At 45.0% G+C, this 24277-nt stretch overlaps 1 protein-coding gene across 1 annotated transcript in view; it reads left to right on the top strand.

Annotated features, from left to right (window-relative positions):
• Window positions 1-24277, top strand: part of URB1 (URB1 ribosome biogenesis factor) — a 79507-nt gene that overhangs the window by 12424 nt on the left and 42806 nt on the right. The window contains exons 5-15 of the mRNA XM_017883969.1: window positions 1678-1774; window positions 4896-4981; window positions 6586-6711; window positions 7738-7862; window positions 11703-11898; window positions 13520-13657; window positions 16390-16563; window positions 17720-17849; window positions 18606-18722; window positions 19826-19938; window positions 22255-22374. Coding sequence (XP_017739458.1) covers window positions 1678-1774; window positions 4896-4981; window positions 6586-6711; window positions 7738-7862; window positions 11703-11898; window positions 13520-13657; window positions 16390-16563; window positions 17720-17849; window positions 18606-18722; window positions 19826-19938; window positions 22255-22374 — 1422 coding nt within the window. The remainder of the gene's footprint in view (window positions 1-1677; window positions 1775-4895; window positions 4982-6585; window positions 6712-7737; window positions 7863-11702; window positions 11899-13519; window positions 13658-16389; window positions 16564-17719; window positions 17850-18605; window positions 18723-19825; window positions 19939-22254; window positions 22375-24277) is intronic.

The following is a 24277-nucleotide window of genomic DNA, read 5'->3' as shown; positions in this document are numbered from 1 at the left end:
AAAATAAGATGGAATTAATTAAAGACTTGCACAGAGACCTAACTGGTGCCAAGTATGGTCCTTGCACCCTGAGAAAAAGTGAAATGAAAATGGGAAATGTCACAGAATCTTGTGGAGAAGGAAGAACTCTGTAGTTGAACATAAGTAGTATGTTTGTGCAATTACTTCTTATCTCAGTTGTGGTACTTAATTAGCCGTGTGACCTCAGGTGAATTTTTTTTTTTCTTTTTTTGAGATGGAGTCTCCCTCTGTCGCCCAGGTTGGAGTGCAGTGGCGTGGTCTCTGCTCACTGCGAGCTCTGCCTCCTGGGCTCAAGTGATTCTCCTGTCTCAGCCTCCCGAGTAGCTGGAATTATAGGTGCCTACCGCCATACCCAGCTAATTTTTGTAATTTTAGTAGAGACGGGGTTTCACCATGTTGGCTGGGTTGGTTTCGAACTCCTAACCTCAAATGATCTGCCCTATTTGGCCTCCCAATGTGCTGGGATTATAGGCGTGAGCCACCGTATCCGGCTGAATTTTTGACCCCTCAGTTTTCTCATCTGTAAAATGGGTGTGGTGTGGGCATCTCTCCCTCAGGCTGTTATGAGGAGTAAAGGAGGTCACAGATGTGCAGCATTTGGTATAGTGCCTGGCCCATAGTAAGTGCTCTGTAAACATTGTTCTCCTCTTCCTCCTCATCGTCACTGCTACTGCCACCACCTCTCCTGCTACTACTAAGTGGATCAGAACTATCTGGAAGGCAGATTACTGCTTAATTTTCCCGGGCATTTTGGGGCAATGATTTGTTGTGATACTAACTTATTTCTCGGCAGTGAATGAAGGTGTCTTTGGAGTAACTGTGAAGTAGAGAATACTGCTGGGTATAAGCAATGGAGCATCTAGGTACTCCTGCTAGTTCTGGAACAGCTGATAGGAGACTGACATGACCATATGTCTTGAGTTCCTTAGATACAAAACGAGGAGTGATGTGACACAGATTTGTCTTAATGATACTGGGAGGGGAAGTTGACCAGCGACTTCCCTAGAGGCGTCGGCTGCTGTCACAGCATTGGGGCCCTCCCCAAACGTGCCCACTGCCCTAGGTGGTGGCTGATGCCTGTGGGACAGTGCTGGCTGCAACCCTGGGAAGGCCTTCCAGGGTTGGTAACGTGACAGCATCTGTGCTTTGGTTTGTGGTATGAGCTAATAAGTTATTTATAGTATCTAATAAAAACCAGACATCGCCACATTGATGTCTCACCAAAAGCAGTACCAGTCATTTCATCATCTCTGGATTTTCAAAAACATAGATGATTTTCATTAGCAAGCGAGAGGAGATGGATCTAGGCAGGCTGAGAGTCTTGTTCTGCACCAAAGTGGCCAAGAAGCTAAAATGTGTGTGTTATAGTCAGGGAAGGGAACGCTGCTATTTTTTACCCATACTTTTGTATTGAGAATAGGGCTTGAAAGAGAAGGAAGAGTAGAGAAGATTACCAGGGGAAGAGAATAGAAAAAATTGTTTGCTTTCCATGAAGAATGAGCGTTGGTTTCAGACTTACATCCCCTGGTGACTGGGGACAAGGCCGGGGGGCTGGTGATGTTGAGACGGTAGAGGTGTGCTTGGCCACTGTGTTGCTGATTCCTTTGGCTCTGTGTGGAGTATGCATGTGACATGTAGGTCTCCTTTGTCCTCCAGGGAGTGTACGACGTTCGGCAGGCCTACATTCAGTTTGCTCTCTCCTTTCTAATTGCGGGTGATGACAGCACTATAGTGCAGGTGTTGGAAGTGAAAGGTAGGTGTACCCCCTTGTCCCTTAGGAAAGCCCATTTGTTTTGAAAACCCTGCTGCAAACGGTTTCTTCCAAGTTAGAAAAAAGTCTGCAGCCTTTGCAGTTGCTCTGTACACCAGATTGAAGGGTATGGGGCAGGGAGATGGGTGTTGGTCAGTACCATTTTGATATCACTGGTCAGAGTGAACAGAGGTGTTCCTATTATGCCGTCTGGAATGCTGAGTGATGCCGTAACAGAGGATAAATGCAGACCTCAGAGAGGCAGGGTCGGGCAAACAAAGGAGGCTTTATGGCTCTGGAACATACTCAGACTCATAGCCCTGGCTACCTGGATTCCCTCGGGAGCTGTCGTTTTAAAAAATGAAGTTAGTTCTTTGGTGGCTAAGCCCCGTGTTATAAGAATATCAGTAACAGGGCTTCAGAGAATTCCAGCTTGACCACCTTCTGGTGGCTGTGTCCCTAGAGTGAGACTTGGCACCATTTAATCTGCTAGGGCCCCTTGCATTTTATCAAGAGATTCGGTAAGATGATAAATGGCAGCACTTAGCTCAGCACATGGCAGTTGCTCAGTAAGATTCTCTGGAATCCTGGCCTGTCTGGAGGTGAGGAGCGGTCCCGTGTACTGGCCGGAGCTCTGGGAGCTATTGAGGAGGAGTAACAGGGTACTGTACTCAGGACGTTTAGGTCTCCAGTCCTTCTTCCCCCTCCCAGGTGGGAGATCTGAACTGCCTCTGGAACATGACTGCCGGGACCATTTAGGAGAAGAGTGCGGGTGGTGGTCACCCTGTCTGGTCAGCCTGGTCTGTGTGGGGCCCTCCATTGCTGCTGTGGTGGGGCAGCATGAGAGTGGAGATGTGGTCTCTGCATAATGCGGCAGACAGATTTTTTTTTTCCTACTTGTTACTAGGAGCTAGGTTCAGGATGTCTTGCTGCTGCCAGGGCCAGTAGTTTCTTTAAGACTCCCCTGGGTCATTTCAGCCATCTGGCCTTTTATTCAAGGACAGTTGGTACCATTTTCACTGTTGAAGGGGACTGGAACGTACTACAGTTTAATGTTTCTGCTGGGAGTTTGGCTGTACGCATCAAAACTTTTAAGATGCTTACGCATGAGTTTGGATTTATGATGGGCCTGTCCCCTGGGCCTCTCATAGTACCCCATGCCAGAGCAAACTGTAACCCCGAACCATTGCCTGGCCTCTGTGCCCGTAGGCTGCTGGCACTGAAGTGGGTTGCACAGTGGATAAAGAAAAAAAGATAGAACAACTTTTAAGATACTTGATCCTGTAACTCCATGTCTAGTCATTTATCCCAGTGAAATAATTACAGATGTGAGTAGAAGTTTTGTTAGGGAATAATAGTTATATTAGCTGGAAATGGGACTTCTAACTATCCACCAGTAAGAGATTGGCTGAGCAAATAGGGGACTGGTCATAAGACGGAATGCAGCGATTAAAAATACTCTAGAGGCTGGCCGTGGTGGCTCACGCCTGTAATACCAGCATTTTGGGAGGTGGAGGCGGGAGGATTGCTTGAGCCCAGGAATTCTTGAGACCATCATGGGCAACATAGTGAGATTCTGTCTCTACCAAAAGAAAAAAATACAAAAGTTAACTGGGCGTGTTGGCATGTACCTATTGTCTCAGCTACTTGGGAGGCTGAGGTGGGAGAATTGCTTGAGCCTGGAATGTCAAGGCTGCAGTAAGTCGAGATTGCACCACTGCACTCTGGCTTGGAGGACAGAGGGAGGCCCTGTCTCAAAAAGAAAAAAAAATGCTGTACTTAATGATTTCAGAGTTTTTTAGTGATACATGATCAGGTGTAAACTGAGTTATAAAACTGTAAAGGATGATCTCATTTTACTCAAATAGAACAGCATGAATACATCAGAAGGTTAATAGTTAACTCAGACAATGTTAACAGTGTTAACTTCTCGGTACTGAGGCCTTGACTTATTCTTTTGGTTTGTCTGGTATTTTCTGATTTTTCCTTTTTCACAAATAATGAATTTGCTTTTGTAGAAATTCTGTGTGCCCAGTAAGCCTGTGTGGAGCAAGGAAAATTGTAATTGCTTTGCTGCTTCTGCCCACTGTCACCACTGCATTAATAATGATAGTGTCAAGCGCTGGTGGCTATTTCCTTGGGGATTGAAAAGTAGGAAGAGAAAGCAAAAAGCCAACAAACTAAATCAACCAAAATTCTACTGCCAACTTAAAAAATGATGACCATCTCTTTAAACATATCTCAGCACATCTAAGCAAGAGAGAAATTTTATTAGTTTATTATACCATACATTCTCTTTCAGATAGTATTTAGTTAATTTTAATATGAGAAAAGAAAAGCAAAATGGAACTAAAGACCTACTGAACTTCTTAAAAAGTTCTAGAGGGACTGCATTGGGAGTTATACCTGATGTAAATGACAAGTTGATGGGTGCTGACGAGTTGATGGGTGTACATATGTATACAAGTATACATATGTAACAAACCTGCACGTTATACACATGTACCCTAGAACTTAAAGTATAATAAAAAATAATAAAAAAAAAAAGTTCTGTCATTGGTTCACCTTTAGGTGCTCTTGATTTCTTTTCTTTCCTCCTTTTTGTTTTTTTGTTTTGTTTTGTTTTGTTTTTTTGGAGACAGTGTCTTGCTCTGTTGCCTAGGTTGGAGTGCGGTGGTGCAATCATGGCTTACTGCAACCTCAAACTCCTGGGTACTAGTGATCCTGCCACCTCAGCCTCCTAGGTAGCTAAGACTACAGTAAGACTACAGGTGCGCACCACCATACCCAGCTCATTTTAAAATTTTTTTTAGAGACAGGGTCTTGCTATATTGTCCAGGCTGTTCTTGAACTCCTGGCCTCAAGGGATCCTCCTACCTTGGCCTCCCATAATGCTGGGTTTACAGGCATGAGCCACTGTGCCTGGCTTCTTGATTTCTTATGTCATGGAAGTGGTTATTTCTACTGGAAACTTGTGTAGTTAAAAAAAAAAAAAAAAAAAACTTAAAAAAAAAGAAAAGGTAAAAGGCATTGTTTGCTGTACCACTTAAACAGTAATATTCTCTCATCTAGTCTCATTTTCAAAATATTTTTGAATTTAATGCTTTGAAACTTTTACTTTCAGAATTTATTCCTTGCATTTTTAGCTCAGGGATAAAGGAAGATAGGATCTCTACCATCAATATTTTATTATCCACACTGAAAACAAAGGTACGTGCTTGGTGATCAGTGTTTCTGTTGTCTGTTTTCCCTTGAGCGTGGAGATATTCTGCGGTGTTTACAGTACTGTAGAGCTACAACATCTTACGTTATGTAGACTGTTGTATTGGTTGAGTGGGAAATTCGTCCTTAAGCAGAAGCTTGTTCTTGTTGATGAGCATATCCCAAGACTAGAAGGTTAAGGAATAGCTGAAGCAGCCAGTTATGTCCAGACGTGGCTGCTGTTTTATTACAGCAGCAGAAAAGCTGACGGTCAACATTTCACAGCAACCCAAAGTGATCATCGTGGGCTGTCAGTTATAAATAATACTTCATTCACATATCTAGCAAAAGGTTGTTTTGTGTTATGTTCCATATTCTGCCTTTTGCAAGCATCTCATCCATATTTTAAAACTTGCTAAAAGGATCACTGCCTTTAATACAGAAACACCTTAAATCATCAGTAAGAAAAACTCTGTGACCCTCCCAACATGACAAGTTGTCCGAAGTCCACATGAAAGTGGCTAATAAGCATGAAAGGACTTTATTTTCAAAGTATTTTAAAGTGATTCTCAACTGGGGGCAATTTTGCCTTCTACGGGACATTTGGCAATCTCTGAAGACATTTTGGGTTGTCACAACTTGGGAGGTACAACTAGTGCCTAGTGAGGAGACAGCAGGGATGCTGCCAAACATCCTGCAATGCCAGGACGGCCCCCAAAACAATTACCTGGCCCCAAGTGTCAGTAGAGCTGAGGTTGAGAAACCCTAATTTAAAGTAATGCAAATAATGACATACAGATTTTTTTGCCTACTAAAATAGCATTGACTTTTAAAAACAATGGTGTTCAATGCTAGCCAGGATGCTTTGAATCAGATACTTTGTTGAGAAGGAAGTGTTGTATCCCCTGTGGAAGATAACAGTTCTGACAGGATGTGTCAGAAGTCTTAAATATGTTCATGGACCCTGACGTATGGTTGGTCTGAACTGGGGGAGTTTTATCAGAACCACTAGGGGAATGTATTTGAAATATATATACCTGGGCCACACCCCTAGGGATTCTGGGGGTAGGTTTGGGTGGAGCTGAGAATTTGTGCCACAATTCCACTTGCAGGAACCAGAGTCAAGTCCAAAGTCAGATGCAGTGAAAACTTTGTTCAAGGATGCTAATCACGGCTTTATGGAGAATAGCCAGACTTCAGAAACAACTCATTGTAAACACCAGGGGAATGGTTAGATAAGTGGTGGTCCACTCGTAGGATAGAATGGTATTTAGCCCCCAAAATGTTCTACAGGGATTTTTAATGATGTGGAAAAGGATTATGTTTCATAAGTAATCATATATAAATAAAATCTCAGGCAAAAAATAACTAATACATACACATGTATATTGTGTGGGTGTGGGTGGTGACTGAAATGAAATGTATCAAAATAGTAACTAGGTGTCCTAGGATGATTGGGAATATTGGTGAATTTCCCTTTTATGTTTTTCCTTTTTTTAAACCAAATTTTCTGCCACTAGCACGCATTATTTTTATGATGATCGGAAAACAGTAAGCACCATTTAAAAAATAATTGATCCATGAACTTCATTTGTTTTTATTATTGTTTTCAGGTAGTTCACAATAAAAATATCACAAAAACCCAGAAGGTGCGTTTCTTTACGGGACAGTTATTGAACCACATAGCATCGCTGTACAACTGGAGTGGGATTACCGACGTGAACCCAGAGAATGTCAAGGTGCAGACACTTTTTAGTTTTCATTGACCTCGTTGTTGGAATTTGATCCTCAGGGTCGTGAGAGGGAGAATTCTCAACGCTGCACCAGACTTGAAGTCCCCTCATTTGATCTGTTTCTTTTGACTGTGGTTATATGGTTGTATTAACCCTCTGCTAATTGCAATAGGATTTTTTCCCCTAATTTCTTAATCGTGCTAATATATATGTATATTTTTTTTCTTTTAGAAAACTATGATTTCCTTGAGCTGAGCCATATCTTAGTTTTCCCTGCAGCACTTGCCTGTTAGACCTGCAGGGTCATCCCGGCCCTCTTTTCCTCATCTTGCTTTACCTCTGCCTTACTGTCCTTCCATTCTTTCATGTCCAGTTGTTGGAGTTTCAAGCCTTGTTGCGTGTTTTTTGTTTGTTTGTTTGTTTTTTAACTTCAAGATCCTGAATGTCTAGGAGCCTCATCTACTGACATATGTAATTTGTTTTGTGCTAGTTAACGCATGTGCTAAATTGAAATAGCTGCTCTTACACTGACCCAATGCCAGTATATATTTTAATTTCCCTCAGGGTGTTACTGAACATGGACTTGGCCAGAGTAGTAAAGGCGCGGACTTCCTGTTAATGTTATAATAACTCACCTCTGAAGAGTCTTCTACTTCACCTCCTTTTATCTTGGAGACTTGCCCAAGTCCTCTTGTTTTGAACATGTTTTTGTATGCTCTAGACCAGCAAGCCTCGGAGGCTGCCTAAAAACACTCCCAAATGTGGAATTTTATTCAAATGAACAAGAGAAATTAGATCACTTTTAAAGCTTTTAAAAATACAGGTTTAAGCGTGTCCCTCTTCAGAGTATTCTTTTATCTTGATCTGTGTATCTTTGGTTGTTGTTTTCATTTATTGCTTGGAATGATACCAGATGTTTAAAATGTTTTCTAACTTGTCATCAGGCAGTTGATATTGTCCTTGTTTTTACTCTAGCTCTTACTCAGATGTATGAGCTTGGGATTTGCATTGAATTTTTAAAAATCTTCATAGGTTTCTGCTGAAGAAGCAGGGAAAACCATGGTACGGGAGCTGGTTCATAACTTCCTGATGGATCTTTGCTGTTCACTCAAGCATGGAATTAATTTTTATGATGCATCTTTGGGTACCTTTGGCAGGTAAAGTATGACACTCTTGTGGACCCCAGGGTGTGTGTGTTCCTTAGAAGTCACCACATACGTGAGCGTCCAGTGGAACTGTAGTAGGTTAGAACTAGAACTGTGGACATTATCTAACTCATTTCAGGGTTGAACAGTTGTAGTCCCAGAGAACTTCTACTCGCGTGTCCTTGGGGCCAGTTCTGAGGGTAGCTCTCTATTAGCACTTAGTTAGGTCATGAAATATTTCACCCAGGGTGATGTTGCAGATGTTTACCTAAAGACAGTGTTCGTCAGCTGGAGCTCAGGAAAGGCGTCTGCCTTCACAGAGAGGGTTGGCCCTGACATGGGCCTCACAGCAGTCCTGAGGCAGGTACCATTGTTATGCCAACTTTGCAGAGGAAGAAGGTAGTTCTAGAGAGGTCCAGACCCTTATCCTGGTTAAATGGCAGAGCTTGCGTTGGAATCTAGGAAGTCCAGCTCCAAACTGATACTAAATAGTCCTCCCTCTCCTCGACAGGCTGCCCATGAGTCACGATTTCAAAATTGTTTTTATTTTTTATATTTTGTTTCATATTTCACAATTGTGATAACATTTCATCAGTAAGGAAACATAAAGTTCAAATCTACTGGTTTTGATTATATTCTTTGAGACTTTCTTTTTGTAGTCGTATAATACAGGTCCATGTAATTTTTTTTTAGTAACAAAAACGGCTTACTACTGTTCATCCTATCTACTTTTTTCCCATTTGACAATAAAAATATTGGCCACGTTTTCTGGTCATTGTAAATGATTTATTTTTTACTCCTTGTTACTCTATCGCATTATATCACAAGGATTTAAGCAGTTTGATTTACTTCTAGTTTCAGCCAGTCAGGAAATCAGGCGATTCCTTCAGAATGGAGTAACGTGGTAGGAATTTTTCTGTCTGCTTATGACTTTGGACATGTTTTGATTCTGAGGTTACTGTGATTTAACTTGTCACATCATTTCTTTCTTCGTTCATCAGTAAGAATGAGCTCATTTTCCTGCCAAAACACAACAGCAGACTTTTATAGTTGAATAGAATATTACATCATGCTTAAAACGCATGCATTGTTCTCCCTTTTTAAAGCATTTTTCCTCCATAACTAGGCCCCTGAAATAGATGATCATTTGATGGACGTATTGAGTCAACTTGTGGGTATGCGTCTGTTTGCGGCAAGCTGTGATTTATGTGAATTTTGAAGCCCTGGGCAAAAGACAAGTGTTTCTGCATAAGGGAAAGGAAGGAGATTTGTTTGTGAATGGTAACAGAAAGCTTTGAGAACACTGAATTGCATCGTTCCCTGTTCCCCAGTAGACATGTGGCCCACTCCTTCATTTCATTCAGGTTCCTTTGCAGACCTCACCACTTCAGGGAGGCCTTCCCCGGCAGCCCTTTCTGAAATAGTCCGTCCACTGTCACGGTGCTTTTTGCCTGCCTTAGGCTTCTGACTGTTCATTTATTTGTTTGCTGATTTATTTATTTGCTTGTTCGTTATCACATTGGTGAGAAGTGGTGAGAACAGGTGCCGGTCTGTTATGGGCCTCCAGTCCCTAGGACAGTGCCTGGCACATAGTAGGTGTTCACTGAAAACTGGTGTTACAACATAGAGCAAGGATTGGCAAACTTTTTCTACAAAGGGCCAGATTGTATTTTAGGCTTGGCAGCCTACAGTCTGTTGTGACCACTCAATTGTGCCACCAAAGCATCCATAGATGTAAATAAGTAGGTTTACCTGTGTCCCAATAAAATTACAGTGATAGGTGCTGAGCCCTACTTTGCCAGTCCCTGGTGTAGGTTAACAGCAGACAGCTGGGCTTCAATCCTAACTTAGCTCTGAGACCTTCATTGGGTTAGGCATCCTCTCCGCCTCCATTATCTCGTCTATAAAGTGGGAATAAAAGTAGTGCCTGTTGTAGAGAGGTGGTGGTAATGCCTAGAGCAGTGTCTGGCATGTATCACGCACTACATAAATATTAGTGCTCTCCATTTTATTACGTTGTTGATTAAAGTATGTGTAGTATTTTTAGCACTCTTTGTAGATTTAATATCCTTTTCATTTGACAGCACAAACTATATTTGTTCATGACATTTTCATATTAAGAAAGGATATTTTCATATCCTTTTTTTAAAGGATAGCTTTTCTGATCAAAATCATACTTTCTAATTTGATTTTTTAAAACTTTTTAAAACTGTATGTAAAGCTGTCATATAGCATTGTAGTTTTATTGAATTTATAAGGGGGGTATGAGACACTGGGGACCCTAGAAACCATCACTGTGTCGTGCACGAGGCAGAGCCTGAGGGTTTTCTGGATGTTTTGACTTCCCAGGGTCAAGCAGATAGGAAAGGGCATACTTTCTAAAAAGACTTTGAGGCAGGTGAAGCCTTGTTTCCTGGGGCTTTCGCTGTGTGGATCCTGGGGTTTTACTGCCTTTATGCAAGTTTTAGTCTCTGTGGTCTTTCCTGCGTCTTTTTTTTTGAGATGGAGTCTCGCTCTGTTGCCCAGGATGGAAGGCAGTGGCGCAGTCATGTCACTGCGGCCTCGAACTCCTGGGCTCATCTGCTGCTTTTATTATCTTTTCATACCTTTGAAGATTGTCCACTTTGAGACAACTTTTCAATATTTTTCTACAGTAGATTTTTTCCTCATCCTAGCTTCTTTCAGCTGCTAAATGAAGATGAAGGAATTTGAAATAAGCTAGAAACAGGGAAGGCAGAAGGCCCGTGTAAGGACCTTGTGCTGTCCTGTCAGATTTCTTGTCAAGAAATAATTTGATGGCACTCTGGACCATGCAGCAACTCATGAGCAGTTCATATAAAAAAAACTTTATTGCCAGGTGTGGTGGTGCTCACCTCTAGTCCCAGCTACTCAGGAGGCTGAGGCAGGAGGATCACTTGAATCCAGGAGTTCAAGGCTGCAGTGAGCTATGGTCACACCACTGCGTTCTGGATGACAGAGCAAGACCCTGTCTCTAAATAAAGACATAATAAAAAATTTTAAAAGTAAAAGAAGTCCCCCTTTCAAGAGAAAAATGTCTTACCTGCATTTTTTTTTACATTTACACTCACATATGTATTTACATAGTGCTTTTTTTTTTTCAGACAGAGTCTCACTCTGTTGCCCAGGCTGGAGTGCAGTGGTGCAATCTCAGCTCATTGCAGCCTCCACGTCTTAAGTTCAAGCGATTATCCTGCCTCAGCCTCTTGAGTAGCTAGGACTACAGATGGGCACCACCATACCTGGCTAATTTTTTGTGTGTTTTTAGTAGAGACAGGGTTTCACTATGTTGGCCAAGCTGGTCTTGAACTCCTGACCTCAGGTGATCCTCCCGCCTTGGCCTCCCAAAGTGCTGGGATTACAGTCGTGAGTCACCACAGCCAGCCCTACATAGTGCTTTTTCATGTGTGGCTGGAGGAGGGATGTCAGTAAAATCTCAAAATGAAGTTTGGGGCTTGGATTCCTCTATGCTGGTTTTGCCCTTTCTTTTCAGTAGCCTTGACTTCTAGCTAGACTGGTAGGTGGCTGAGGTAGAGTGAGAGAGAATGGTTTTCTTTCTTTTCTTTAGAAAGCAAATTGAACTCAAGGAAGGGAAGTAGGAAAGAAGAAAGGGAGCAGGACAATCAGACTTTTTCAGTCACTCAGAAGTAGAGGATGGGAGGGGAGCCCTCTGTGGAGAGCTGGAACCCCCAGGCCACAGAACTCCCACTTTATGTCTTGGGGGAAATTCCCCAGGCTGTTATTGCTGTATCCACTGAGGGCAGTTCTGCAGAGCTGCGTCACCATGAGCTCTCAGGGTGCTTTGACCTCTCCCCATGTCTCTTTCTCTAACAGAGGTGGAAACCTGACACTTTTGCACTTCTTGCTGGGTTTGAAAACTGCAGCCGATGATGAGCTGGTGGCTGACCTTGTGGTGAACATCCTCAAAGTGTGCCCGGACTTACTGAACAAATACTTCAAGGAAGTGACATTTTCCTTTATCCCACGAGCAAAGTCTACTTGGTTAAATAATATCAAACTACTAAACAAGGTAAAAAAACATGGTATTTAAAAGTTTGTTAGCTAGGCTGGGCATGGTGGCTCACGCCTATAATCCCAGCACTTTGGGAGGCTGAGGCAGGCAGATTACCTGAGGTCAGGAGTTTAAGACCAGCCTGGCCAACATGACGAAACCTGCCTCTTACTAAAAATACAAAAATCAACCGAGTGTGGTGGTGTGCACCTATAATCCCAGGTACTTGGGAGCCTGAGGCAGGAGAATTGCTTGAACCTAGGAGGCGGAGGTTGCAGTGAGCCAAGATCGCGCTACTCTACTCCAGCCTGGGTGACAGAGCGAGACTCCATCTCAGAAAAAAAAAAAGTCTGTTAGCTAGATAGGGGGGCATAGGGAGTTGGGCGACTGGCAGACGTTCTGATCTGGTAAACTACAATATGAAGACCTTTCAGGGATAAAAAGGGATATTTTAGATCATGTAAATTTGGTATCCTTATCTTCTATAGCATTTTGCCTTTCACTGAGCTGAATTTGAAGTTTATTCCTTTAGAATCTTTTGAGCCAATTTATCTTGTTCATCAAGATTTTGCTTAGAGTGAAATCCCAGCACAGTTAGACTGGGATTGATGAGATGCCTGATTATCTTTTCTCCATCTCGGCTCATAAAAAGTAAAATAAAATGCAATGTCTGATTTGTCGGATAGTTTTTAAAGGTTGCTGCTTCAGTTAGAAAAACTTGAAATAAGCTGTGGAATGTTGGTCTGATGGTTTAAGTGGATGTGCATTACCTTCCTTTTGAGCATGGTGTCAGCATCTGCCCATTTACAAATGGAAGTACCTACTGTTAGTTCTTTGGCAGTAATGCCTGCCTTGTTTGAACTCTCTGTCACTGATTCATGGTTTGCCTAGTGGTAAAATACCTGGGATTGTTTCTTGTGCCTCTGCCTGGGCCTGGCATTATCTGTAAAACCAGCTTTTATTCTGCTTGAGTGCCTATGTGCACAGTCTCCACATTTACCTTGGGATAAGGAGGATGTACTCCACCCCTCATTTTGGTACAGATAGTCCCAGGGCCAGCACCCTACTGGGAGCTGCGTCTGATGCAGGGGAGGGGTGAGTGTGTGATTTTTGCAGGCCCAGTATTGAGTCCTTACTTGGCTGCTTACTAGCTATGTAGCCTTAGGGAAATTACCTAACCTCACTGAGGTCCAATTTTATCACCTGTGAATATATTTTTGTTTTAATGTAAAGTGTCCCTATCCCAAAGGGTTGTCAGGAAGCTTTGAGAAAATGGCTTCCTGATATCCCTTCCTGACATCATTTGTCAGGTGCCTGTCAAGTGCAGCCAGAACTGATAAGTAGTAGCATTCATAGTTCTAGCAGTGATTTATTTGCCATCAGAGGTTTTAAGAGACTCTGCAGACCACAGGTCAAGTTCTGCTCTCAAGGTCCTTTGTTAACAGCCAGACTCCTGACCTCATTTGTCTTTGACAAGTAGATTTGGGGGGTTAATCTTCCACTCTGCCTTGTGGGGAGTCTCGGACCTTTACCGCTATAATTATTTGATTGAATGGCTTCACCTTTGGGTGCCTACAACTAGTCTCAGGTTTGAAACTTACTTCCAGGACCAACTAAATCTCTTTTTTGCTTTTCCTAGATCTATGAGGCTCAGCCGGAGATTTCCCGGGCATTTCAGACCAGAGAGTTTATACCCTTGCCTCGGCTCCTGGCAATGGTGATGGTGACCACTGTGCCCCTGGTGTGCAATAAGAGCATGTTCACCCAAGCATTAAACGTAAGGCCATGTGATTGCCCCACTTCTGGAACTGCCTCCAGCTAAACTCGCTGGCTACATGATGTGATTATTCTGAGAACCTGCCTGGATGTCGTTTGATTGTGTTTTGTTAGGGAGCCTCTGAGGCTTCCAGGACAGGGGCTGTAGTTTGAGATAACCCATGAGTGACAGGTCCACGCACTTGGGTAAGGACCTTGGAGCAAAGAGACTTTGCTTCTAGGGACACTGGACTTCATGTCCTTGGCCCTGCTCCATCACACAGCGGGGACCCCTGCATCCCTCCAAGCCTTTCTAGTCCTGCCTGAGGATGAAAGAATGTCTAAATCAGAAGAAGGAAAGTTCGTCATTAAAATCTCATTAGTTTAGAATTTCCAGACATGGTAGGAATGAAATTTGCCTAGCACATTCTTTCTTTTATGGGTTAGGTGAATGGTGTTAAGGTGCCTGGTGAACATGTACTTTGAAGGCCAGCTGTTTTCAAGCATTTTTGGAGGACATGTTCATGGAAGAAATTGATACTTAAATTTTACATGATTATTTGTTATAAAGGTCCCCATGTCCCTTCAGAAACCACATTCTGAGGGGTTCACATGTCTTTCACCACAGCATCATGGGCCTGGGTGGATGGCTGTGGGTTGTTGGCACACCTGGGTCCTGGGCCCTGCCAGCCCCTCCTAACCCCAAGTTGCATGAGGTACCTGGGGGAGGCCAGGTATTTGGAGGGGTGTCTTTGTCCTTCTAGGCAGGCTGAGTCGTTGTGTGGCTTCAGGAGGAACAGGTTGGCTGTGGTGGGTTGCACAGGCGTGGGTTGGCCCTGTAGGAATGAGCACAGTCACTGTAAAGTGGGGTGGACTCCTGAGACCATGTGGTGAGATTCACCGTTTTTTGATACCCCTCCAGGGTTTGTGCTGAGCATGGGTGATGGGGTGAGGAGTAGAGAGGAGGCCTGTGTGGGAGTAGGCAGAAAGGTCTTGTGTTATATTTGTCAAATCATCATATGTAAAATTGGCACCCAGCTAGCTTGCCCAACTGTTTTAATTAACGTGGGAGACATTTGCATTTCTCAAAGGGCTTGCGGGAAAACCAGATTGAAAGGATTAGTTTGATGAACCTCCTTTATTTTTTATTAATTTTTTTTTTTCTTTTTTGAGACAGGGTCTCATTTTGTTGCCTAGGCTGGAGTACAGTGGTGTGATCATAGCTCATTGCAGCCTCAAACTCTTGGACTCAAGTGTTCCTCCCACCTCAGCCCCCTGAGTAGCTGGGACTACGGGTGCACACCACTACACCCAGCTGATTTTCTTATTTTTATTTTGTGTATAGACAGGGTTTCACTATGTTGCACAGGCTGGTTTCAAACTCCTCACGCAGTTTTCCCACCTCGACCTCCCAAAGTGTTGGGATTACAGGTCTGAGCCACCACACCCAGCCAGATGTGCCTCCTCTGTGGGCTGCATTTGCTCTCCCCTCCAAGCTTGCTCCTGGTAGGCTGGGAGAGAAAAGCCTGTCTCCTCCTCCTCTCAGTGTTGTTTCAGGACAAAGGCTTGTGCCCCTAGAGGGGTGTTCTAGCTCCTGCACGGAGTGGCTCCGAGGAAGGAGTCTCAGAGGACACAGCCTCCTCTCCCCCGTTGGCTGTTGCCATGCCCTGCAGGGCCAGGACCAGGGCCCCTGAGCCCAGCCTTGCCTTCCCTCCACAGGTGCCCTTTCCGAGAGCCAAGACTGTTTTTATGTGAGACCTGGTGATGCGAGTGCATCCAGGGGCTGGAGTTAGATGATGTTTGTTTTTTTTTTTTTTTTTTTATTTCTTATGGTTTTGTCTAAAAAACTTTTAAAGCATACGTTTTAGAATCAGGAAGAGAAGCTTTAGCCTATTTTAGAAACAGGAAGTAAGAAAGCGTTTGGAAGCAGGGCCCCGGGTTGTTGGTTGAGCTTTGTGCTCCCAGCCCCTTGGGTGTGGTGTGCATGCTTGCGTGGGGCCTGCATTTGAAGCGATTGTGAGGCCGGCCATTCTTGGCTTAGGATAGTTCCTGTAGTCCCGATTTAGTGTGCAGTGTACACAGAGTGAAGCCGCAGCTGACTGGAATGCTGGCGCTCTGGGGTGTCGTGGTTATTGAGCTAAAAGTAAACCAGAAAAGCTCTTTGTTTCTACCTCACCGCCAGTCTGCAGTGTCCCGGCCAGGGCTTCTCAGATCTCAGTGTGGGAGGGCTCTCCTGGGGATCATGTGAAATGCAGATTCTGCTTGAGTTGTCTGGGCCGGGGCCTGGGAGGATGAGGCGGGAGGATTGCCTGAGTCCAGCAGCTTGAGGCTGCAGTGGGCTATGATCGCACCATTGCACTCTAGCCTGGGCGACAGAGTGAGACCCTGACTCAAAAAAAAGAAAACAGTGGCAGAGTGGGTTCTGGTGAGATCTGTTGTTAATGGAGAACATTCACAGTAGCTGAGTAGTTGTCTCAAGGCTTACCAAAGAGCAGATGATAAAAATGAAACTACTGCTGGATGCTACCATTAGTGGTCGTTTCCTGGCAGTTGCTGAGGTCAGACCCAGAGGATATCAGGAGAGTGAGGTACCCAGGTCGCCTGTTCTCACAGTGTAGAGACCAGCTGTTTCATGCAGCTTCCCCTGTGAGTGACCTGAGGAGGGGCAAATGCCAGCCAAGCCCACACTTAGCAAATCTGTGTCCACCAGTGTATCCTAGAGACATTTGTGCATTTAACTCTTTTTCTTCCCAGTTGGACAGCACCTCAGTGAGGCACACGGCCTTATCCCTTATTTCTGTCGTTTTGAAGAGGGCATTAAAAACTGTTGACCACTGCCTGAATAAAGAGGTGTGGCAGGAATCAGGCGTGTACACAGCTGCGATGATGGAAGAATTCGTGCAGCTCTTCAGAGAAGCCCTGAGCAAGGTAGGCTCTGATGCGGGTTTGGGCTTTCCTTCCAGACCTCACCAGGTGGAAAAGGCCATTCTGGGAGCTCAAGGGTGGAAGCCAAGTGATGTGTCCTTGGAACTGCAGGGTTGGACAGGCCAGCGGGCAGTGTGGTAGCATGGGTGCTGAGGGCCAGCTGAGAAGACCTGCCACTTGGGATTATAGGCAGTGATGTCACAGAGCACGATCCAGAAGTCCTCGTGCAGAGTAAGAATTTAGACGATACACGTGTGCTCTCACAGGAGTTCTGGCTCTGGTGGGCACCTCATGTTCAATCAGGAGCCGTGTGATGTTGTTGTGGGGTAGGTTGTGTCCTTACCCCTCACCCATGGCTGCAGGCACACACGCACCACACTGTGGCCCAGTGAGAAGGCATGCAGTGGCTCAGGAAGTCCCGCTTGCTTCCTATGGCTAAAGGCCAGGCTTCTGTAAATTGGCCGGCTGCTCTGAGAGCCCCAGTCGCACAGGGCAGCTTTCCGTGAGCTGCTCCTGCGAAAGTCTTTCTTTGTTCCCAGTGCCTTTTGCTCAGGTAAATGAGGCTTAGGGGGTTTGTTTTAAAGATCAGCACTTGCCTGTTCACCAAATCCTTGCTGTGTATAGTTCTAGAAATTATACTGCAGAACATGGTCGGGCGTGGTGGCTCACACCTGTAATCGCAGCACTTTGGGAGACCGAGATGGGTGGATCACCTGAGGTCAGGAGTTCGAGGACCAGCCTGGCCAACATGGTGAAACCCCGCTTCTACTAAAAATACAAAAAAATTAGCTGGACGTGATGGCGGGTGCCTGTAGTTCCAGCTACTCAGGTGGCTGAGGCACGAGGATCACTTGAACCTGGGAGGTGGAGGTTGCAGTGAGCTGAGGTCACCCCACTGAACTCCAGCCAGGGCGACAGAGTGAGACTCCATCTCAAAAAAAGAAAAGAAAGAAAGAAAGAAAAAGAAAATTATACTGCAGAGCAGAGCTTACAGTGGATATGGGCCTGTTTTCTCACCACTCTTCCGTCTCCTTCTTACACACAGTCCTGTAGACTCGCACCCGACTCCCTGATTTTTGCATCTTGTTGGTATGTTCAGTTCATTTGTCTCCCTTCGTGGTTGAATACAACTAATATTTTGCTTCTTTTTCCCTTTTAGATTTTGCCAGACCTGAACACTATCGTGTGGGTCTGGCAGTCACTTAAAAAGCAAGAGACCAAACCAGATGACAAGAAAGGGAAGAAAGGGAGCGATGGGCCCCCAGCTGCCTGCGAGGCTCGCCCGTGCGGTAAGGGCTCAGGGATGAGGGGGCCCCTCTGCCTTTTGCATGGGACGGAGCTGACACTGGCAGCCTAGGATAGCTCCTATCCAGAGAGTCCTGGAGCAGTTCTTGTTTCAAGGCACCTCTGGCTGTGAATGTGTCTATATCTTTCTTTGCTTAGGGAGAAGAATTGGAGAGGAATCATAGACTGAATTTCAGTATCTGTTAGAAATGTGCCCATCTTTATACAAGTACTGTGGCTCTCTGAAGACTTGAGTGTGGGGTGCCATGTGCTCTGGCCTTTCCAGGGACGGCAATACCGGGGTGCTGTCTCTCGCTCTGCAGATAGAACTCAGAGCCTTGTTGTTGGTCAGGCATTGAGCTTTGTGTCTTAGGTCTGTGTCGTATTTCATCCTTACGGCAGCCCTGCAGGGGTAGGCTCTGCTGTGCGTCCCTGTTGCTCAGATGAAGACATGAAAGCGCAGGGAGACAGAGTGACCAGAACCTGTCCAAGGTCACAGCAGTGAAATGAGGTTTTAACCCAGACCCTCTGAACAGTTGTAACGTTTTTACCATGTTGACTTCTTAGATCCAGGTACTGAGCAATCTGTCTGCAGCCTCAATGTACAGCATGCAGTTGGCTGCAATGTGGTGCCACACCTGGTTCAGCTGCTCAAGGACAAAGAACCAATATGTTTCCTAATTCAAACTGTTTCTTTCTTTCTTTTTCTTTTTCTTTGTGTGTGTGTGTGTGTGTGTGTGTGTGTGTGTGTGTGCGCGCAGATGATGCGGAAACCATTCTTTTGAAAGCTGTTCTGCTCCAGGTCATATGCCTCTACCAGAAGGTGGTCCCCCACGTGGTCATGCAGTACAACTTTGACTTCAGCAAGCTCCTGAAAGGTGGGTTTCAAGGGCTTGCAGACAAGCCACCACTGTTCCTGCCAGTGCAGATGGAGGAAGTGCCAATAAACCAGAGCAGAGCCCTGGAGCCCAGAATTGGGAAGGCTGGTGGACAGTTGACTGCATGCTCCTCCGTCAGCCTGAGAAATTGTACTTGCATCAGTATTTTTTAAATAGCTGGTCTTCCTTAAGTAAATATCAGATGAACACTTGGTAGCAGTGAGAACAATGGAAGAAGCCAGCCAGCTTCCGAGTGCTGAGCAACCGGCATGAATGGCCCACAAATCCAATCATGTGACATTAACTCTAAAGTCACTTTTCAAGGAAGCGGGGGTGCAGAGGGTATAGCAGAAACAAGCGTCCTGCAAAAGGGACGTCCTGTTCATGCAGAGACACTTTTGACATAGTTACCTCATCTTTTACCCCACTGAGTCAGGTTCAAACTTTCAAAAGTAACATAATGCTTGTCTGGTCATGTTTCCTGAATGGTAAAGTTTATCTGATCCACTTTATAATTGGGCCTGTGGGAGAAGACTTGCAAAAATACCATTCTTGGGATTTATATAAGCTATGGAAATACTCCTTTTCAAAAGCTGCAATTCACTTTTTAATCATTTGAAGGTGAATGGTTCTCTTTGCTGTGGAATATGAAATTTACTAGAATGTGGCCATTTAGTATTTAGTAGCAAAGGAGAAACCCAGAGAGCCGGCTAGAGGATGAGGACCCAGTCTCAGGCGCAGGTGGCTGCAGTCTCTGTCCACAAAATGCTTGCTGTCTGGGGAGCCAGGGAGAACGTTAGTGAGAGCCCACCCTTGGAGGGTACATGGTGGGTGCAGTGATTCCAGCTGTTCAGAGTCAGTGTGGGCTGTGTGGCTTCTTCAGGCAAGTGGGATTTGGACTTTTTGTTGAAAGATTTGTACAGACCAGGGCGTGGGGGGACATCAGGCGAGATGTGCTGTGTGAGGGTGAGCACAGGACAGAGAAACGGAACCTTGCATCCACCCTTTTTCTTTCTCCATGGTGAGTTCCTTGACCAGGGCAGCAATTGCCGGGCACCCACGTCCACATGACTTTTTTCAGCCTGCCTCTTTTTCACCCGTAGGCATCATCTCTGAGCAGGGCCTTCAAGAGGAGGTGCCTCCCATTCTGCAGCACCACATGCTGAAGGTGGCCCTGGAGCTGCCGGCCAGCAAGTTTCTGTGGTTAAAGGCACAGGTAGGAAGCAGAGCTCCCAGTCTTCTGCCCTAAGCTAACCTGCTGGGCCAGGTGTCTTCTTGGCCTGATGAATTACTAACTGGCTCAGAACCTGATGGGGCAAGACCGAAGAGGTTAAGTGTTCTCATTTTAGAGAGACCCACAGCAGAGGTCCTGATGCATGAACCAGGAGGCCTGGGAACCAGCTTGCTTTTGTAAAATAGGGCGCTTAACATGTCCTTGCTGCAAATACATTGTTGCTGGGTCCAGGGAGTTTCTTGTTTATCTCAACTGTTTTACATTTTTCTCATTTTAAAATAATAAACAAAACAAAATATATTCCTTTTCCTTTACCCTCATCCTGGAAGAATTAAAGACGAGGTGAGAATAGATACCAAGTCAGAAGAGGATTGAGGCTGGTGGAAGAATCAGTAGACATTGCCAGCATTTTTTTCTAGGTCATTAATAGAATATCTTCCAGAACTTTTTGGAGAACATAAATCATAAAGGGAAACTCAGGGTGCAACAGAATTTTACCCTGGGCTTAAGCCCAGGATGCTGCATCATTTCTATGCAAAGAGGAGAAGGGAACATGATCGAGCAAAATTAAGCATTGTCTAAGTGTTTCTCATAATCTGAGCTGATTTATTTTTTAGTGACTTAGATTTTACATGGAACCAATAGTATGGAAATGTATGTTGGCATTTTTACATGCGACATATCCAGGAAGACTTAAGAATGCTGTGCCTCTGGGACTGTGTGTCTCTCCCTTGAGTCCCTGTACTGAGGCTTCCCGGCGTCGTAGCTGAGGATCATTCTTCCTGAGAACTTACTTGCGTGCTGGGCAGGATACGGGTGCTTCATGTGGCTGCTCGGTTCACGCTACTTAAAGTCAAGGCAGCTGGGCACAGTGTCAGAACCTTCTTCAGGGTCCTGTCCATGAGTGGTGGGTCCAGGATGGGACACAGGCGGTGCTGCCCAGAGCCCTGCTTGCCACCATTCCACTGAGATGAAGACATGAACACATGACTTCAACAAGTACATGGAGGTGAAGTCATTGCTGCCAATCCTAGGGAGGTGACAGGCTCGGGCATCACGGATTGCCACCATTCCACTGAGGTGTGAGGTCATTGCCGCCAATCCTAGGGAGGTGACAGGCTCGGGCATCGCTGGTTGCCACCATTCCACTGAGATGTGAGGTCATTGTCACCAATACTAGGGAGGTGACAGGCTTGGGCATCGCTGGTTGGTTTTTACTCCAGCTCAGCTGGGCTCATGGGATCTTGATAATTTAGTTGGAAAGTGACAGAGGCCTCGTTATTTGAAAGAACCGGTATGAATTTATATCCTGTGCCCCACCTTATGCTTATAAGATACATCTGCTGGCTTTGCCTAAGCTAACCAGCACTTCACCATGTTCAGGGTTGTCCTCATTGCCAAGGGCTGCAGTGAGACACACGGGCTCAACAGAGTTTGGATTGGGGATCTGGAGCTCCATGTACTTGTTGAAGACTTGTGTTCAAAGCCCAAAAGCCTTTTGAGGAAGATAAATTATGCATAAGCAATCCATTCTGCCAGCACTGGCATCCTGATGAAAGTAACAAGGACATGTTTTGACGGACTCAGACAGCCCTGGGGTCCCTCCTGCTCAGCATCCACCAGACAGCACAGCATCTGCCTTGGTTTCCAGTAAACAGCCAGGTGCCTTCTCAGTGCCTCAGTTTCCACATGTAAAATAGGGTAGCAGCTGTACCCACCTCACAGGGGTGTTGGGAGAATTCAGTGAGTCAGTGTAAGCTGGGCCCCTTGGATGACTCCAGCACAGGAACACGGCTACCTGTGCTTACTCTTGCTACTCTTCCTGCCAAATTGTGATTAAAATGAGATGAGGTAAGGACCTAGCAGCATACTGTGTGTTCAGCAAGTGATGGCTCCTGTTATGTTATGTTTTGTTTTTTTGTTTTTGGAGATGAAGTCTTACTCTGTTGCCCAGGCTGGAGTGCAGTGGCGTCATTTGGACTCATTGCAACCTCTGCCTCCTGGGTTCAAGTGATTCTTCTGCCTCAGCCTCCCAAGTAGCTGGAACTACAGGCATGCGCCACCATGTCTGGCTAATTTTTATATTTTTAGTAGAGACAGGGTTTCGCCATGTTGGCCAGGCTGGGCTCAAACTCCTGACCTCAGGTGATCTGCCCGCTTTGGCCTTCCAGAGTGCTGAGATTACAGGTGTGAGCCACCACGCCTGGCCCCATGGTATGTGTCTAATATATAACTATATATTAAAATTACATATGTAATTATATATATTAAAAATACGTAATATTGTTTAAATTCCAGGAAGGCCCAGATGCAGAAATTATTGGAGGTGAACGATCCGTGTTTTACTTACTAATGAAAATGTTTGTGACCAGTAGTCATTTACAACTGAAGTCATCGACCAAACTTCTGATCATGAAGGTGAGCATTTCTACCAGTTTCTAACTCTGAAAAGCATTTTGTATAGATCTTCCTGATGGTAAGTGTTTAGTTAACAGTTGTTGAATTCAGGAGGTATTGGGATTGTTTTTAGTTGTAAAATAAAAGGTTTTATGGCAGTTAAATTTATTGTGTCTTATGCTTAGCTACATTTCTGAGAGGCAGCCTGGTACGTTGGAGAAACTTTTTTTCTTTTCTTTTTTTTTTTTTTTAGGTAGGTCATTTCTAGCTTGTTGTAGGCTCACTAAATACTACATTTTGGCTTCTTGGTGTTGATTAGGCAGTGCCTCTTTCCTCTTTCTCGGGCTCCAGCCTTCTCCAGGGCTTTCAGCCTTTTTGCCCGAATCCATCACCCACAGCACATGGGTCATCAAAGGCAGTGGAAAATAATAGGAATTTATTTCCTTCTCTTTTTTTGTCCTTGATACTCATGTTTCCAGAGCTGTGTCAGGTCTTATGATAGCAGTAGGACATCTAGTCTTCATTTCTGCTCTGCAGCAAACAGCTTGGGGGATGCACTATGTTTAGGGTACAGAGGTTTGACCTTCCACTTTTATTTGAAGTGCTGATAACCTTGCTGCACTTACAGCCTTCTCTCTTGAGCCGCTTAAAGAATGTGGCAGGCTAAGTTTTGACCTCCATAGGTTGCCATTTCCTTCCAGGTAGTGCAGCAGTGAACCTGACCCCAGCTAGATTTCGTGATCACTGATCACTGACAGTCAGGCTTTCCTTCGGTGCATGCTGTTGCAGGGCTGTGTGCCATGAGTCCTCTTAGACTCTGAGTTTCCACTGTCAGACCATGTGGGGAAATCATTTCATCACTTCTGCACATTCAAGTCCTGCCTCATACCAGCTTCTCTTCTGTTGGAAATAGTGAGTCTTGAGGTCTGAGTCTTGAGATCCACGTTAAAGTGATACGATGTGACTGGCTCGTGACCTTGGAGAATTTCATACAGGCTGAGGGTTGAGTAGCTGTGAGGGGTCAAGTTTTACACATTTACCTGGGTCTTTGTGAAAATCCAGAGGTGTTTGGCTCCTAAGTAGCAGCCAAATTTTTTCCCTTCTTTTTATTTAGGAAATGAGGATAAAGGATAAGCAGCCATGAGAGAAGGGATCCTATTGTCTTTTTTGTTTGTTTGAGACAGGCTCTCGCTCTGTCACCCAGGCTGCAGTGCGCTGGTACAATCACGGTGCACTGCCATCTTGAGCTTCTGGGCTCAGGTGATCCTCCCACCTCAGCCTCCTGAGTAACTAGGGCCACATGTGCGCACCACCACTAACCCAGCTCGTTTTTTAATTACTATTTTCTGTAGAGACAGTCTCAACTATGTTGCCTGTGCTTATTTCAAGCTCCTGGGCTTAAGCAATTCTCACACCTTAACCTCCTGAAGTGCTGAGATGACTTGCATGAGCCACTAGGCCTGGCCAGATTATATTGTCTTTGAGAGAGCGTAGAATGATTTCTTTGTTTCCCTCAACGATGGGGATATTATTTTGAAAGACTAACTTTCAGAGAAAAATGGGATGAAACTTTCACCCCCTGCATGCTCCTTGGGCGTGTGGTGCTGGAGCACAATGAAACTGCTTGACCTCCCACAGAAACTGGGTCCTGTAGGCTGGGTGTGGTGGCTCATGCCTATAATCCCAACACTTTGGGAGGCCAAGGTAGGCAGATCACTTGAAGCTAGGAGTTTGATACCAACCTGGCCAACTTGGTGCAACTTTGTCTCTGCTAAAAAGTTACAAAAATTAGCTGGATGTGTTGGCGCATGCCTGAAATCCCAGCTACTCGGGAGGCTGAGCAGGAGAGTCGCTTGAACCCGGGAAGCGGAGATTGCAGTGAGCTGAGATCGTGCCACTGCACTCCAGCCTGGGCGACAGAGCG

The sequence above is a fragment of the Rhinopithecus bieti genome, unplaced genomic scaffold (genome assembly GCF_001698545.2).
Source record: "Rhinopithecus bieti isolate Rb0 unplaced genomic scaffold, ASM169854v2 scaffold_13207, whole genome shotgun sequence".
Lineage (NCBI taxonomy): Eukaryota > Metazoa > Chordata > Mammalia > Primates > Cercopithecidae > Rhinopithecus > Rhinopithecus bieti.
This window is presented reverse-complemented; position numbering and strand designations above follow the sequence as displayed.